Source organism: Centruroides vittatus, unplaced genomic scaffold, assembly GCF_030686945.1.
Source record: "Centruroides vittatus isolate TY-2023 unplaced genomic scaffold, ASM3068694v2 contig_824, whole genome shotgun sequence".
Taxonomy (NCBI): Eukaryota; Metazoa; Arthropoda; class Arachnida; order Scorpiones; family Buthidae; genus Centruroides; species Centruroides vittatus.
Genome location: NW_027122537.1, coordinates 911113 through 930248, shown reverse-complemented (window position 1 = coordinate 930248; position 19136 = coordinate 911113). Strand labels below are relative to the sequence as shown.

The 19136-nt window shown below is 30.0% G+C and overlaps 1 protein-coding gene across 2 annotated transcripts in view; it reads right to left on the bottom strand.

The window, feature by feature from the left end:
- Positions 1-19136, bottom strand: part of Glyp (glycogen phosphorylase) — a 51901-nt gene that overhangs the window by 25346 nt on the left and 7419 nt on the right. For both annotated transcript variants that reach the window (XM_067278850.1, XM_067278851.1), the window contains exons 2-6: positions 11712-11813; positions 8695-8877; positions 2205-2336; positions 2017-2128; positions 254-336 (exon numbers count right to left, since the gene is read on the bottom strand). In XM_067278850.1, coding sequence (XP_067134951.1) covers positions 254-336; positions 2017-2128; positions 2205-2336; positions 8695-8877; positions 11712-11813 — 612 coding nt within the window. The remainder of the gene's footprint in view (positions 1-253; positions 337-2016; positions 2129-2204; positions 2337-8694; positions 8878-11711; positions 11814-19136) is intronic.

Genomic DNA, 19136 nt, shown 5'->3' with positions numbered 1-19136 from the left:
GACAATACACAAGAATGATTCAAACGACCCAGATAAAATACTTTTGTTTTTAAACACCAGACGGTGAGAATCCGGTAAAAATGCAAATACACAGTTTACAAAAATTATACAAAAACGAAAAGAATCCTTCGCTCACACGTATAGGATGACCTAGGTTTTTGAAGCAGTGAAAAATGGATAAAAACCTCGTCTTATATGTGAGTAAATACAGTATGTTGCAAACATGTATATTCTTCAAAGTTATAAATCTTACATTATCATTAGGATACAGAACTCTTGATATATTTTCTGCAAAGTTTCGATCTAATACTGCTTGAATATAATCACCATTGTTGACTGAAATTGAAATGAAATTATTTTTTAGACAATTTTATACAAATTTTAACATCTTAAAAAAAAAAAAAAAAAAAAAAAAAACATACATATAATCATTTGCTTAATCATAATATAATTTATTTCTATGAAACATTGCAACATATTTCTTTAAAAATTTATTACTAAAAATATAAATACAGTAGAGCATTTATCTGAAAGCCGATCAACCGAAACGTCGGTTAACCAAAAGCATTCCAGTCAGACTGTGTCGTGCTGAATTGAATGTTTTTGATTCAAGATTAACTTCCAAAATATAATTTTTTGTTTTTATAGCTTTCAATATATTTATTTTGTTTGTACAAAATAAAGAAATAATTTTTAACGATACAATAGCCACGATTATTATTTTAAAAAATTTATGTTAGGCTTAACATCAACGAAAATTCAACGCATAGCAACACGCAACAGAAAAATTTCAACATGGGATAGGTTATATTTTTTTTGTACATAATCGGTTATCCAAAACAACCCCAGTCCCCAATTGATTTGGATAAACGACACGTATTTCTATATTTTCCCTATATTATGCAATTTTCAACTTTTTCACAAGCACTATTTCTATTTTTAACAAAGAAGAAATTTAAAACATTTTTTGAAAAATAAATAACTTTCATTTTACAAAACTATTTTGGATAGCAGTTATGTTAGAGAAAAATTATCTATTCATCAGCTCCATACATTAGGAATAAGGATGAACACTGATTATAAGTATTTATATCAGTATCAAAGAGGGCTCACTCATAACCTCAAAAATTTCCCAGTAAAAAAACTTTTTTCCCCAGTTCACTTTTTTTTTTGAAGAGTTAAGAGCTTTTACAATTCAAACCTCAATTACAAAATAAATAAAGTAATTAATACTAAACCATTTTAGTTTCAACTTTTGCAAGAAAAAATAAGAAAAGAAAAACAATAGCAACAGTAATATTACAGGTGTTCCCTTACTTAGGAATGTTCAACTTATAAACTTTCAGACTTACAATTTAACTGTACTGTACATCTAATATTTAAATTTTATATGGATTCTGAAGTTCTCTTACCACTCGTGGGGTGGCATTGAAATCAGTCTTTGGCCAGTAATAAATAATAAATTTTTAATAAATAATTAATGTGAGCTTATTTCTACTGTGTAACATCATTTTTTGCTTTTTTTGAGAATTCGAGGTTCTATTGTCACTCATGAAATTATCCATTGCCACTTGTAATATATTGTCAATATATTAATAATATTATAATTCTGATACATTCCTAATTAGGTTTGTTTGATTTAACATGAGATACCAACATAAGGTTAAATGACTAGTCCTCATACCATCCATTATGAATATGCCTGACTAGCAATGAGGTCAGCTAGCCCATATGAGGGGTGGAAAATAATCCCTATATCTGTACAACCTATAATAATTATTAGTAGTACACAAATGGACCTATTCAATAAATTCCCATAGAAATTACACTGATCATATTTAAACAAAAATATCCCAATTGAGATAAGCTGTACTTTATTGCACAGCCTTCAGGCTGACCCCTAATTAGAAAAAAAATTCATTAAAATCGAACAAATCTTAAACTAAATTTAAAATTTTTACAAAATAACAATGTTTAAACATAATCAATATATAGTAGAAATATTCATATACTTACAAAATCGAAGATTAAAACTATTAGGAGATTTTGCAGACCACAAGCGCATTGTATTTACTACATTATTACGAAAACCTGGTATTGGACTGTCGTAAGGCATAGCAAAAACAATCTAGATAAAAATGAAATTAATACAAACTTATTAAATTATTAAATAACATTTTATAAATTTATGGAACAAATCCCACCTGGGTATCAACCCATTTACAGCCAGTTTCTGTCTGTTCAACACGACCATAAAAATTTACTGGAAGCATATATTCAGGTCTAGCTTTTTCCCATGGATTTCCAAACCTTAGCCAATCATCTGGTTCTTCAACCTAAGTAAGTAAATAAAACTATTACAAATTTTTTCCATAATATGTAACATACTAACAACACAAAAGAACCAATTATTAAATTTTAACCAAAACTTCAGCTAATAACTAAAGCACTTATATTAACTTGTAACATGTTAATAAAGTAAATAAACTAACTTTCTTCAAAAATACTCAGATTTCTTTTTTCTAAAAAACAAAATTTCTTTAACATATATTATGATTATTTAAAGTTGTGTAACTTGAGATCATAAAATTTCATTTTGTGTATTAATGCTTTCAAATAATATAGCCACCAAATTGAGATTTTCTTAAAAATGAATCAAATGCTCAAACCTCAAAACAACAATTTTATTTCAAAAACCAAAAATGTAAATCAGGTTTGAAACTAAATAAATATTTAAACAATTCATCTATTTCCAGGTTCAATATTATTAAAAAATATTCTGTTACATTATTACGGCAACTATAAATGTAACTATAATTAATATAATCAAATTTAACTACATAACTTTACAATTAAAAATAATCATTTTCAAATAGAACCTTATCAATCTGAACTATCTAACTGGGGTTCAACTTGAACTATTCAGATTAGTGAGTGTTTCAGATTATCTGAAATTATTTTTTCCAATACTTTTTTTGTTATATATAATGTGGAGTTCATCAATATACTATAGTTGGATGAGTCCATTATATTATGTTATTGTGAGTATCTGAATTTCGGTACCTGATTATGGGCCTACAGTGTGTTTTCTGTGTTATGCCATGGCATCATGGTTGTCGCCTTTTGTCAACTGCCTAGCGACTGGCTGTCGGCTTTTACACATGGGAGCGAGCCATCCGTTTGGTTCTCAGATACTTAGATGACGCTTTCTCATTGCCTTCGCCCTAGGTTGCATCGAAAGAGGGGCCATACCTCAAGACTTCGTCAGTTGCCGCCCTGATCAACTCTCGCTAAGTAACAAAATTACTTAGTGTGCCAATTTTTCCAGTGTGTATGTGTCGGTTCCTTTGTGTCTATACCTGGATTAACGCCGCCGTTTACGCCTGCTGTTGATGCCAGGACTAAGACTCTTGTTGTCAGTAGAAGAAACGCCGCCCTCCGCACCGACGGATTTATCGAACTCGCCTCAACAAGGTATTTATCGCCACGCGAAATTTTTGTAAACTCTCTCTCTTGGAATTGTGACGTTAGGCCTATTTCACCATGGTTTTTGTACATAAGTCATGCTTAATATAAATAAACGTTGTGCTTTAGTTAACGAGGCCTCTGTTCTTTCTGGGGCATTGTCCCGTCCTCCATTTGGAATCCAATTGCCCTGTGACGCGACCACTCGCACGCCCGAGCTTTGAACCGCCGCGGCTTCCGTGTCAGTCCTGATGAGGCATCAAAGAGGTGCTGACCCCCCCGGTCACACTGGTGTCAGAAGTGGGATACTTGAGGCCCCTTAGGCCCTACAGTACGAACCAATAGTTGATGGTAATCCACCAAAAAATTAAATTTCTAACCCAATTCGAGGATGGAGGCAGAGGCAGAAGGACCAGCGCGGGGAGCAGAGGGTCCCACGCATGGAGAGGCCTCCGGTAGTGTGGGTGTCGGTGGATTGGGAGCCCTTGTCCCTTTAATCCCCTCCTTCTCAGGAAGCGAGGATGGGCTTAAGGTTACGAATTATCTCGTGGCCATAGATGAGATCGCCAAATTGACCAATTGGACTAAAATGCAATGCTTAAGCGTAGCCAAGTTAAAACTAACGGGGATAGCCCGAGATTTCGCCTGGAAAGATGAGAAAATGGAAGCGGTGGAGACATATGACAAGTTTAAGAAACTCATGATTAACCAGTTGTTTGCGGAGTACTGCTATTGGAGTAACCGGTTTTCGTTAAACTGTTGCGGAGTACTCCAGTTGGAGTAAGTGTCAATTTTTTTTCGTAATTAACTAGTTGGTGGCGATTTAAGCACTGATTGGCTTTTATCTACATAGACTAAGTCTGTTTCAACGAATAAGATATTTGTTACCACCCCGTATTTTTAAATTTAGGCACAAAACTCCTCCATTTAATGTTAAGTCTATGGGAGACCCTTCTTTTGTTCATTTGACAATAAAATCCTAGTTAGCATGCCCGTTAAGTTCTAATTGGTATATTATAGCTAAATGACTATCCTTTGACCAATAAGCATCGACTTGGGTTTGTGGGGTGGGAACTTTCTTGGAAAAAGTTATACCAACTTCGAGCTACATTGTCAGCTACAAACGTAAACAAACAATTATAAATCGTTATTCTTATCTATTTTTAGCATAAATTATTAAATTTTTATGTATATTTATCCTATTTAACAAATAAGCTTGTTTTTTAAACCATTCAGCCATAAATCTTTCAAAAAACAAAGTACTGTACTTCCAGTTATGGTGGTACTTCCCTAATACATAAGATATACATGTATAGTCGTTAATATAATAAAGTAATAATCGCTTATTATAGTCTACTATTAGTACAATAGTTTAAATAACGTATAAATATAATCAAATACACATCATCAATAATAAAAGTGTATTAACCTAGATTTACAAAGGCCACCCCCCACGCCAATCGGCATTATAATCTATAGGCTGTATTATTTCTCTAGGTTGATTTAGAAAGCTGCAGTTTTTTTTTTATTTGACAGAAAATATACATGTCTAAGTAACGTATGTAACAAATTAATGGAAAATTTATAAAAAAGCGATTTTTTTAAATATTTTAAAATCTTAAATTTTATTAATTTTTTTAAACATACATAATATTTTGAAGTTAACAATCATAAAGTGTAATATGTACGTGATAGAAAACCGAAAACAGATTATATCTACTACAATTTTTAAGCGAGATATCGCAAATTGAAAAACCACTTTAAAAACCACAAAACCTGTACGCAACAGCGGTGTTGTTTCGGATTATCAAGTGCGCAGCTGACAGGTTAAAAGATTCGAAAGAGTTCCATATTCTTTGAGGCTTCAAAAATTTCATGCATGTGTACAGGCACGGGACAAAGACGTACAAACGTACGCCATACGCTTGCAAACTTTAGCCGCCGAAACTGTTATTGAACATACCAGTCAAGATGCCCGGGAAGCAGCAGTTATTAAACGATGCCAACAAAAAGAGGGAGACAAAAGGTTAAGAGTGCAATGTCTTAGTGAGCTAAATGATCACATAAAGGGACCCGTAATGAGCAGGGAACCAGACACATTCGATATGGCTGTGCAAGTCGCCATCAGTGAAGAAACTATAGAACAATTAACGGGAAGATCTTGAACGATAATCCGAACCATAAATAATCCAAGTGATACTAAGGAAGAGGCTAACACTGCAAATCCAAATTGGTTAGAGGAAACCTTGGCGAATATTCAAGAGCAATTAAAACAATTGGGAACCTCAGAAGGTGGCCGACGTAGAACTCCGCCATTTTGATGTTCTCAGAGTTACCTAGATTCACGACCACAATACTTACCCTGGCGAGCAAGCGACAACTCCCAAGGACCCCGAGATGTAGCTAGAGGGAGAGTGAGGAACGAGAATCGAGACAGTCTGAGAACCAAACGGATGGCTCGCTCCCATGTGTAAAAGCCGACAGCCAGTCGCTAGGCAGTTGACAAAAGGCGATAACCATGACGCCATGGCATAACACGGAAAACACACTGTAGGCCCATAATCAGGTACCGAAATTCAGATACTCACATCATTATGACTGATCCTAGCCAGTGTTTTGAGAACAGACAAATTCAGTTTAGCTATGTAGGAGTTTTCAACCTCTTTCTATATATATTTGAACATATCTTTGATGCAGTTACTCTTCTTTATTAATTTTGAATTTAGGATCTTAATAGCCTGGAAATATTTAAATCATCAAGAGAGGGTAACTATATTAAATTCAAAGAGGCAGAGTCCAGCTCTTTAGCTTAGAAGTCTTTTTACATCACTCCGTGCTTCTTTCCATCGACACTTCCCACCACTCCATTCATGATAGATAGGTTATATATTTTTTGTCGCATATAGATGTTAAAAGTTTAAAATATGTTAATAATTACATATTGTTACTTATTTACATGTGATGTTTAAATTTATATTTATTTTATTTGAATGTCTATATATCTATATTATTATATAATTCTGAGATACATTGTATACCAAAAATTTTATTTAATATTTGAAATAGATGTGTTCTTTTTGAAGAGAGAGTGGTTTTAAAATGTGTATGAAATGGACTTTCTAGTTTGAATTGTGTATTCAATTGGAGAATGTTCCATTTTTGTTTTTGCCTTCTAACAGTGTATTTGTGATGACTGTAGCCTGAAGAAGACCTATTAAAGAGATCAAAAAAGTTTGTGGAATAATTTGTTTATTGCTAGAAAGTGTTGATTTGTGTCAAAACAATGAATTAGACTCAGACAAATGGATCATACTCCACAGCCTAGATCTAGCATAATTTCCATGTTTCTGCATCTGAAAAAGTTTATTGGTGGCCAGTGTTTTCATGATGATGATAATATCTTAGAAGCCATGACCACATGTTTGCATTGCAGGTGGCATCATTCTATAATGCAAGGATATAAAAACTGGTGCTCTGCTATAAGTACCTCAATGGCAAAAAACTATATCAAAAAATAGTGTAAGGTATTTACATCCCATGGCAATAAACATGGTTTGAAACTAAATTGTTTGTTTTTAATAGCCCATTGGTACTCACTTTCTGGGTATGCCTCACATTACTATATATTTTTATGAAGAATCATGACAATTATAAATGTAAACAGTTTTTAAGCCTAGAATTTTAAGATTAAAAACTATTTAAATTTAATCTGAAAGAATTAACATAAAAAGTAAAGTTTAAAGTTTAGTTACTGATGAGTTTATTTGCTGAAAAACATTTAAGATTTTTAAAATCTTATTTCAATAACATGTTTCTTTTCTCTTATATAAGTTCTGTTCATGAAGAATAATTTTCATTTTGTATAAAATTTGTTATGTTATTTTGTTAATGTGTAATTATAAGCTTCCAAAAAAAAAAAATTATAACTGATTTGAAAAAGTTGTAATTTATAATTATATATATATATATATTACACTTACACACACGAATGTTTTTATAAAAACTTATAAATTACAACTGTTTTTCAAATCAGTTATAATTAACACATCAAATCCGCTTATATTGACACATTAACAAAATAACATTAATTTTCATTATATTATATGTACTATACATGCTTTGAAATTTACAATCATTGCCATCATAATCTAATTTCTATAAATCTTGCTTTATTTGTATTGCCTCTCCCCCCCTTTTTATAAATATTACAAAATTATTAGATATAAATTTTTAATATCTTAAATTGTCACCATTATACACTAGTTTTGTTTCTGTTACCATTATCTTTGATAAATTTAATAGGCATTTTTCTTCCTTATTTTTATTTTAATGTAAAGTTGTCAAATTGTGCATTCAATCAAAATGGAAGAGAGGTGCAGATTCATATGTGGATGTGACAGACACTAAGACAGACTCAACAGTTACAAAAAAAAAATTGTCCTGATTTATTTATACTAAAAAAGCTTACAGAAACTAATGCTCTTGGTGTTTTCTGAAAGTGATAAGAAAGTCCATCAAATGTGTGTGTGTGTGAAGTTGAAGTCGCAATCAGGAAAAGTCCAAAACTTAGAGAAATCGGAGAGAAGTTTTATCATCCTTGTAATTCAGGATTTTTAATATTTTCTGTCCCTGATTGCCCATTCCAATTGATAGCTTTTCCTCATTCTCACTTTATAAGTGGTCAACCACTTATTACAAAGTGTAATGAAATCTCAACTTGGATCACAGAATGAATCAAAATTGACATTTAATTTGATCCCAACCGAACATAGTTGATCTTGGGACTTGTCTAGTTTTCCTTTGTCATGTTCCTGAGAAAAGTTTTTTTCCCCCCTTATTATTTTTCTTTTTATGGAAAGAGTGTAGCAAATATTAATGAATTTGAGGTTCCAGGACATTTCCAAAACCTCATTAACATTTTAATCCTATATAATCTTGTATAAATTTTTTGAAGTTTTGTTAACTTTTGCAATTCAATTAAGATTTTCAGAACCAAATTACTGGATAATATACAAAAATAAGAACATTTAGAAAAAATTAATTTCTCAATTTGACAATATTCAAATAAAGAAAAAAAGTTTATTTCTTACAAATTTTCTTATTCTAATCAAGATAAACTATTACATATTTAAAATAAATAACTTTTTCCTCACAGGTTTCAAAAAAGTTTCTAAATAAGAGTCATTTCAAAAATATAATTAAACTTTAAAGTAAATTACAAAAATTTACCTGTTCACCATTTTTAATTTTCTGAGCGAAAATACCATATTCGTAACGTATGCCATAACCATAAGCTGCAAGACCCAAAGTTGCCATAGAATCTAAAAAGCAAGCTGCTAATCTTCCAAGACCACCATTGCCTAATCCAGCATCTTCTTCAACATCTTCCAATTCTTCAATATTAAGGCCTAACTATATAAATTAAAAATTTTTGATTTATTAAAATATTTGCTTATTAATAATTCAGAACAGATTTACAATAATTACAGACATACCAATAATTGAAATTTCAAGTTTTTAAAGATTATGTTAAACAATATTAAAGCACAATAAATTAGTTTAACAAGTCCAAAAAATTAAATATATACTTAATTTAAAAAGTTTTATTAAAATTTATATAATTAGAAAAATTGTAGGCTGAATTCTATAATAAATACTGTATTAGAAAACTGAAATATAGATGTTACAGTATATATGCATTGTTTCATCCTTAATTCAAAGTTTAAACAGAAGGTAAATTATTAACTATTAGCTGAAGTACTTGGCAATGCTTGCATTCTCTTATAAAAATATCAAACAGTTTCATAAACTACATGTGCTTTTGTTACTTGGTGACTATATACATTGAATACTTGCTTCCATGGTAGTGTCAACAAATTTTATCATTTTTCTTTTAATCCCCTCTTAATAAAATAAATTTTGTTTTATTTACATATCTTTGTATAGATTTGTTCTATCATATTTTACAAAAATATTCACAAAAATTAAAAAATTTCTCTCAAATAATGAAGAAAACAATACTTAGTACAGCAATTTGTAACAAAACAATTTAAAATGATAAATTTCAAGAGAGGCTATAATTATATTTTAAAAAACATCAGAAGTGATGGAAAATAATATTAAGACTTTTTAAAATACTTTCAAAGTATTTGTGCATCATTAGGTTTTATGTTGACAGTGATAAATTAAATTACTGTTATTTGGATGAAAATGCACAGAATCAAAAATATCCAAATAAAGAAAAAAAAGTTTATTTTTTATAAATATATAATATTGTAGTATAAGAAGTATATAATATTTTAAAGTATATAATATTGACATCACCACAACTGATTGATTTTAGCCAATTGCACATCATTATTTAGATCGCATTCATAATAATTAAATTGTTTTATTAACTTACTATTTCCAAGAAGAAAGTAATTGAATGTGAAATTAAATGTATTGTGGCATTTTCAGTGGTGGATTGGCCTGTAGGCAGTGATTTCACAGATTTGTTTGTTTAAATAAACTTTTATGGATATTTGAGAGAAATTTAAACATGTATGTATATATGCAATGTAAATACAATAATATACATACAAATTCAGTTGTACAATTATATATATACATAATTGTACAACTGAATTTGTATGTGTAATTCTTAATACAAAAGTTTCTATTTACAGATATAAAAGAAAAAATGATAGTAGTATGAAATTAAGAAATTGAACAGGTTTTGTTGGGCTGCAATTTGAAAAAATTGTAGACCTATAAATTCCCACTGTTGTCTATCTGTCCTTCCTTAATCTCAAAAATGGAGCTAAATAGATGAAAATCAAGATCACATATGGAAAGCTTAGGGTCAGGAGCCCCCCTATTAACTGTATACAAACTTCCAGTTTATACCCAAAGTCATGTTATTTCAATTCAAAAATATTTCCCTGAAAGGAGTTAGATGACATGCACAACTATAATTGCTAAGAGGAAAAGTATGATGTACAGGGGCAAGTCACTAATTTGAGGTGGAGAGCATATATTTTAAATTAAAAATTGCAGCCCAGCATTGTGATGATGTCACAATAAATAATTGCTCATTTGTTATAAAATACTTCATATCCTTTGATTATGATATTTTCTCTTTATTAATATAGCTATCAATTTGGCTATTAATAAGGACGTTTTCCACCACAGTCAAAATGTAACCAGATTAGAACATCTTTATTCTTTTAATTAACTCCAAAATGAACATTTTGGGTCTTTTGACTCCTTCAGTTGGAGCATACAATTTTCATGAAAATTTTAATTTAAAATTTTCTATCTACAGTTTTCTTTCTAGTATGATTTTATTAAATTATACTTAGTTTGTACTGTATACTGTGCTGAAACTATCAGGTAAAATGAAATTTTGTCACACTTTTCCAACAACATTAAACTAAAATCATATAATTTGAGTATCATGTAAATCAGGGTTAGTGTACTATATACCAGAAACTAATTCATACTATATCCAACAATGTTAAAGTCTAAAATTATCCATTTATTAAAATACAAAATTGAAAAAATATCCTGTATAATTAAAAAAATAAGTAGTTCTTAAATTTAAACATTATCCTATCAGAATTTTTAAAAGAAAAAAATTTTGATGTTATTCTATTTCTCACATATATTTATTATTGTGGTTCATTTTTATATATATTTAGAAATTTCATATAAATATCCAATTTCTAATGTGTATGCTATTATTATAAACAGAGATTAAAAACATTAAAATAGTCTCTCATCACTTTATAGCTCTGAACAATCTTAATGCAGATTTACAAGGTGGACCAAAATTTACCTAACAAATTTAATAAATAACTTCAAATGCTCATTTTGTATACCTTGTCATTCAGTTGTAATAAAGCAGGTATATTTCAGGCCACCCTGCATTTATTTTGACTTACTCATTAGTGTTATTTATTTATAACCATTTAAAATTGGAAAACCATTTACAAATAAAGAAGAAAAATTATAATTAATGTTTTAACAATAATTATTTATCTTTCAGTTTGGACTGAATCTTAAATTACATTATTAGAAGCCAATAAAAAATATAGGATGAATTAAATGTTAAGATACTAAACTAAGTTTTACTAATTTTTCATATTTACTTTGTAATTATTTACTGCTGGAAATCAGTGCACCTTTAATATAACAAATAAGTGCAAATATAAGCATCTATTTATTTTAAAAAGCAATATTAGATTTTATAATTATTAACATACCTGATAAATGGCTTCATCACATGCACTTTGTATACCCAGATTCACCATAGTATTGGTGAGGGATCTTCCCATGTAATATTCCAATGAAAGATAATATACACGCTGAAAAATAACATATATAATAATAAATATTGGATTTACATATAAAAATATTTATCATAATCATTTCATTTTTACAAAAATACACATTTTATTTAAACAAAGCATAAAAAATTTAAAAATAAAAAAATTATATATAAAATTTCCATTTAATAAGCAGGATAATGACAAACAAAAATAGTGAAAATAAATAATAACTCAGCCATAACAACTTAAAAAAAATTGTTGTTATTGTTTAATTTTATTGAAAATTAAACAACAACAATTATGCCTTAACTGATATTGTTTATTAAAAAATCAGCTAATGTAAAATATAATCTATGTTTGGAGATAATGTTTTATAATCATACATCAGTCTTATAGACTCACAATCAGACAAAAAAATGCATTTGGCTAAGCAATGGTGAATTAAGTATTTTTAGGGCCCATGTGTAAAGTTGGCCAAATAGGTTGAGTATCATGTTATTGTTGAAAATTATAAATTTCTGATAATCTAATTTGTTAATTGGTGTAGCAATTATCTCTAGGTTATTTTATATAAAATTCCACTTTCTGCAATATCTATAAATGACAACTTGACAATGCTTCATTTTAAATTCAAGAACCTCAATCCCATTAACCAGTATTTATGTTTAGAGAGATAGAATGACAATTTAATTAGCTCAAATTATTGAACTTCTAATATATCTTGTTATGAATTAGAATTTACTTAATTTAATTGTTCCTAATAGACTCATTATTACATTTTGCCATCAACATCTGAATTTGAATTATATGAAAAAAATGATTATTTATAATTTAAAATTTATTTTATGTAAAAATTGTCACAATATTTTATGATAATATTTTTTCCTAAGTGAAAATTTTTATTAAATGGGGGTCATTTCAAATTGCAAAAGATACAAAATTCCATTTTTACTTCCCCAGCTGTTATGTATATTGGAATTGTTTCAAATTTGACCATCTCAGTTTTTTGCAAATCTCCAAATTTTGAAACCTCCTGAACCCAAAAAAGTAAAAAACATTTCCATGGATGGGTATGAATGTTTGTTTATGGAGGCATCTACTTCAGTTAATATCTCAAGATGGGGTAAAGATCAAGAAGTGAAATTTGGCACAGTAGCTTGTATATAAAGGGCATTGATGTTATTAAATCTTGTTGATGAAAGGTCAAAGGAGTGGAAAGTTAGCGGGTAGTCATGTCATATCTTGGGTGGAATCAGACTTAATAAAGATTTTACTTGCTAGCATTTAGTTTTTTATAAAACTCATCTCTACCCTCAAAATTAAGCATTTTGCCATTTTATAATAATTAAAAAATGTGAGATTTTGTTTTAAAAACTTCCTATAAGAGATGGCACCATACACAATTTTATATAATCAATCATAATAAATAAATAAAAGTTATTTTTTGAATAAATTCTCATAACATACAGAAAAGTCACAGAACTAGTTGCTAGATTTTTTTGTAATAAGAATGGTAAGTTTGAAAAAATAATTATATTTTTTATAGAAAACAGAAAAAGAATGATTTTATAGGTTTAAACAAAACTTTTGGAAAAGGTCTAGCTGCACTAACATTGGGTCTAGTACAGAGTTAAGCATCAAAACAATAATTATATCTTGAAGGCTTGTAAAAGGAAATGAATTTATTATTCATAAAGAGAACTCCAAAAGTTTTGAATACAGGTATACCTCGTCTTGCGTTGGTAATTGGTTCCAGGAGAGACGATGTAAGTCGAAAAACGACACAAGTCAAATTTACTTGTGTAGTTACGACGTAAGTCGAAACTATGAATTATGTCATAACTAAATGCCAATAATGGAGGAAACGCCAATAATGAGCACTTGAAGACCGCTAAATAAGATGACAACACAGGAACACAGATGTTTTCATGTTTCGTTCTCTAGGATTTATGATGATTATATTAACATTTACTGTAAATATACATATTTTAATATGATTTTATGTGCTTTTAACGCTTTTCTAGTGATATTACGATTTCAATGTTTGTGGCGGACGGATTTAAAGTCGAATAAACTGATTTAAACTTGATTTTTATTTTTCCATATACTTTTTTGACAAACGACGTATAATCGGGAACGACGTAACTCGAGGTATACCTGTATATATATGTCCAAATCCCTGATTTCGTTAAAGTTTATAAAGTCTGTTACTTATTACATCACTCATTCTGATGTATAATAAGTACCCTTTAGTAATCAAAGGGATGAAGCCACTAAACACTGGTAGTCAGTCATGTGTTCATGCATGGCCAACATGGAGTTTTCTGGGTTTTATTCATGTTAGTAACACTTAAATTGGGGCCAGCTGTACATCCTCCTTTGCAGATTGCTTATGCATCACCATAACAAAACTCAAATCAATTCTAATAATTTTTCTATAAATGCAATACTTAAAAGAACATGCTTAACTACCAGGAAACCTGGCCATTCCACTCCCTCCCCTGATTTCATCTCTCCTTAGTAACTCAAACCCATTGCCCCAAACTTCTTTCACTGATACTGCTTAAGATGTTTTAACATTCAGCCAAATTAATGCACATGCACCAATTTTAAGGCACAAAGTAAAACTCAAAGTCTTTTTCTGTGGCAATGTTTATTTTTCCTATTTATTATCATGGCAACATTGCTACATTCAAAATTTCCTATAGTTGTAGTCTGTGAAATGTGCACTTTATACACATGTTGAGTCTTACTGTCAAATCTGCTTCCAGTATGCTTATGCCACAACTTTTGAAAGTTTACTTTACTTAGATGTTTTTGCTGAGCTTTACTTTTTCAACCTGGTTTCACCAACTTTTTTTTACAGGATCACATAAAAGCAATTATTCTCGCACTTTTTCAAAATTTTTTTTTCACTTAAATAAGTTTTATATGAAGTCTTTCAGACGTTAAGGTTAGCAACCTCAATTACATGCAGGACCATCACAACCTATCACTTTTCAAATATTAATAGTAGACCAGTATTAAGTAGTAGTCTTTGACCATCCTCTCTCCCAGGAGGAGGACAACTACTACTTTTGGTCAAATTAACTTCAACTTCCATCTGCAACAGTCCTTCTTGTTGGACCCACTGGTGTGGTGACATTTGAATAGGAAAATTACATAATATGAGTTTACCAGCTTGCACAAAATATGATTTAAGTAGTTTTTGAGAGTGCAGAGTTTAAATATTTGGTCCACTTTTGCGAAATTTGATTTGTTGGTAGATCACCATTTGATATTTGGCTGTGAATGAAACAGTTTGTTAATGCTAACATTAGAAAAAAAATATATAAAAATTAAAATATGATATCATATTTTCAATTAGTGTCTACTTGACAAATGAAATTGTGTCATTTATACCATCTGAGTATCATGATAAACATGGCAATGGTAGGCTAAAATAACCAAACTATATGGTCTTCATTTTAATGTTTGTTATATTATAGTATTTGATTTACATAAACCCTTGCATAAGATAACTTTTGTAGTTATCACACCGAGTGACCAATCTAACATATTTTAAAAATTCTTTAAATTGTGTACAGTAGAGGAATTTTAAGAATTTTTAAAATGTGTTATTGTCACTTGGTGTGATAAACCTTTACATAAGATAACCTTTGTAATTACATAAATCAAATACTATAATACCATATAATACAACAGAGGGTTAAAAGTACAAAATAATCTAATAATCTTAATGTCTATACTTACCTTTTGCCCGGGCAATGCTGGTCTTATCTTCTAGAATACTATACTTCCTCAATTAAACTCCAAGGGGATTTATTCTTAAAATGTATGTATCTCCTGGGAATTATTTGAAGACCCAGGGTTTTTCAAGACTGGGGAGTATTACCTTGCAACAAGAAACAAGCAGCCTACCATTGTTGGGACCTGGCATCAAATCCGAAAAAGTAAAAAAAAAATACAATTTTTTGGATGATCTGTTTCCAATATATCAGGCTCCATTCCTTACCACCTGGTTGTCCAATTGTGGATCCAGCTGAATCCATGAAGAACTTGAAGAAAGCCCTATTATTACCCATAGAGGGGCAAACCTGCAACTGTAAACTACATTAACATAAAAAGTGAAGTACTTCAACATGTTTCCCATGCTTTTCAACCCAGAATTTATTTGAATCCCGAGAGTTTAACTGAGAAAATACAATATTTTCATTAAAATTTACGAGATAATATATAAACACACATGCATATTAAACATGAACCATTAAAATACAATTACTAAATAGCATTACCTAACAGTCAAATAGAATCTGTTTATCAATTTCAAAATTTTAAATATGACACACACTACTTAAAATAATATTATTTTAAATTTACTATATACTAATTGAATTTTTATATTTTTATAAAACACACATTAAGAAAGCCATTCATTGAGGCAATTTCCAAAAATTTTAAACTTTTAAATAAAATCATCTTAATATTTTGAGCAGTTAAAAATATGTATTGATATAGTTAACTATAATATTTTCTTGGAAATCAAGAGGTAAAACATCTCCATTAAACCCTAGTATAGAATCATGACAAATAAACCCTAGTACTTTCAGACTTTCCAGCCCATCCTCAGAGATATCAATACAATAGTAACAAAAGACATGACTGATTCTAATATCACATATTGTAAACATATGCAACCTCATATCCCTCAATAATTCCTGACTAACCACTTTCTGCAGCCAGACAGATTATGCAATCATTCCCATTCCTTATCATAACACCCATTCATTCTACACACATCCCAAATAATTACTCTTTAGTTCCCCATTTACCATCAACACCCCTCAAGTCTTTACAAATTGGAAAAAAAAAATCTATTCTCTAACCTCATTCCTACTTTTTCTCTAATCCAACTGGTTCTTTACCACTTTTATTGGATACCATATATTGCATATTAAGCATTTCAAACTGACTCTACCCTTCTAATATTCTAGCTTGTTCTCTGTATCAGGTTAATCTAATTTCAGAAAGTCTGCTTCACTAACACGATCACCCCTTTCTTTTATTCTGCTCTGTTCCTTCAACCTACCTGAAAGTTCTTTCCTATTGCTTCTAAATAACACTTTCCACTATCTTCCATCAGTATTACTTAGACTCAAACTTTATCCTCCAATCTCCTCTTTCCTTATTCCTCAAAGAATCAAATAAAGTGGCATTCTTTTTATATAACCTTTTTCCTGATCACCCTTTCCCCACCTCTAACACAATGGACTGGAACCCTTTCCTCTTTGCCTGGTCAACACTCACAAGACAAAAAATTTTTTTTACATTTTGATTTCCAAGTTAGCAAGAAAGCAGTTAGCTAACATGTTCAGAGGAATTTGAATAAAAATTTTTGTGGCTAGTGAGTAGTTAAATATTACATAAGAATAAAATATAATTAAAAACTAAATAAAAATCATCTAATCTGAATGTGTTAAATTGCAATCATATCAAATATGAATTTAAAAAATGTAAAAACCTTGGGAAGAGTCATTCTTTGACTGTTTTATATAACAGGAAAAATATGGCAGAGCCAAGAATGTAAACTTTAACAAATTTATTAATTAAATAAAGAAATACATATATGGAGTGGAAAATAATACTTCAAATGGGTTAAAATATGATTTTTCTTGATAATTTTGTTTTGAGTTTGTTTAATATCATTTTATTATAAAACAATAAGTGTATAAGACTTTTAATGTCTGCAACATATATATACCAGGAGTTTGCAAAAAAAAAAAAAAAAAAAAAAAAAGATAAATCAAATACAATATCTATCAACGCTATAAAAATATGCTATTAATATTTGGAAATAATATTTAGAAAAATTGTTATTTAACACAGATGATCCTCAACTAGGGACAAAGCTACTATGAGGGTTTGAGGGGGCATCTTGCCATAAAGTCAGCAGTCTCATTAAAAAAAAAAAAAAAAAAAAAATATTTTCAGAATTAAGAGAAGCATAGTAGTATAAAGAAGGGGCATGAGAAATGGAAAAATGGGTAGAGGAGAGCTAGTCTTTTTGACTGGCACTTTGTATGAACTATCCATATCAGTTGACAAAATCAGCTTCCAAGCCTCAACAATATGGCTCTGTCATTGACTTTCAAACATAATAGTTACTCTGTCATTCACTCCTAAATTACTTTTCTTAAGCTCAATTAGTACTTTCATAAGTTTTAATCTGTTGGCTGAAAATGTAAGATATGGTGCAGTAGTGCTTTCTGCTAACTTTAGTTTCAGTAACAGCAAAATCGTTTAAACCGATAAAATCATTGATTGTGAAAATTAATTTTTATTAACGTTTTAAATAATATTTTATGAAGTACAATATATATTCACTATAAAAATGGAAAAATTTTTCTACCTTTGTAGAAGATTTTATAAATTTTTCTTCTCAGATCTCTGGGGATAGAACTCACATTATAATATGTAACTGTATTATTTGGCTTTTCATATATACTTCTTAGAAAACATCATGTCAAAAAATTGAGGACTGCCTTAAGATATGATTAACACACAGAAATAATGAAAATAAGATATCACAAAATTTTAAAGTAAAAAATAAATCTTGAAGAAAAAACTGCATCTACTAAACTTGCTAATTTGAGTGACAGTTCATTAATTTATCTGATCCTAGATCACATTACCAATATGGCATTAGAGATAATGTTATACAGTGGTGCCTCATATAACGTACTTAATCCGTTCCATGTGCACATCCGTTAAGTGAAACGTCAGTTATACGAAACGCATTTTCGCATAGAAATACATGTTAAAACAGCTAATTCGTTCCGCAGCATAAAATAACCGTACTGTTTCATAAAAAATGAACATGGGGTGCATTCTTTTATTCCTCCGCGTAACTCTGCGCGAGCGACATCCGTTTAAAAATTCTTGCGGAACGCGTTCCTAAATTCCGATGGGAGTGCACGCCGTCGAATGGCAAAAACGGCCGCTTGTAGCAGTAGTTTACAGTGGAAAGCAACATCGTCCTCCATGGCTCAGATAGTTTCGTTTCCGGGTCCATTATGTGGTTTTATGAATGAGAATTTAGAAATTGTAAAAGCGCGAGTTAGCGCACGAGGTGATGCAAGTGTCTTTACGAATTTTTTTTCGAGGCTATTTTGAATTCTCTTTCAACAAATAATCCATTTTAGGGTTAAATTTTACAATTGGGACCCTTCTTTTGCCTTTTAAAGCTCATATTTAGAAATTATAGATTCCTCCATCACAATACTATCGATAGTGCGGGCGCCGCCATCTTTCTTTCTTTCACCGTCGTTCCTAAATGCCTACAAACAGCAGCGCACTCCC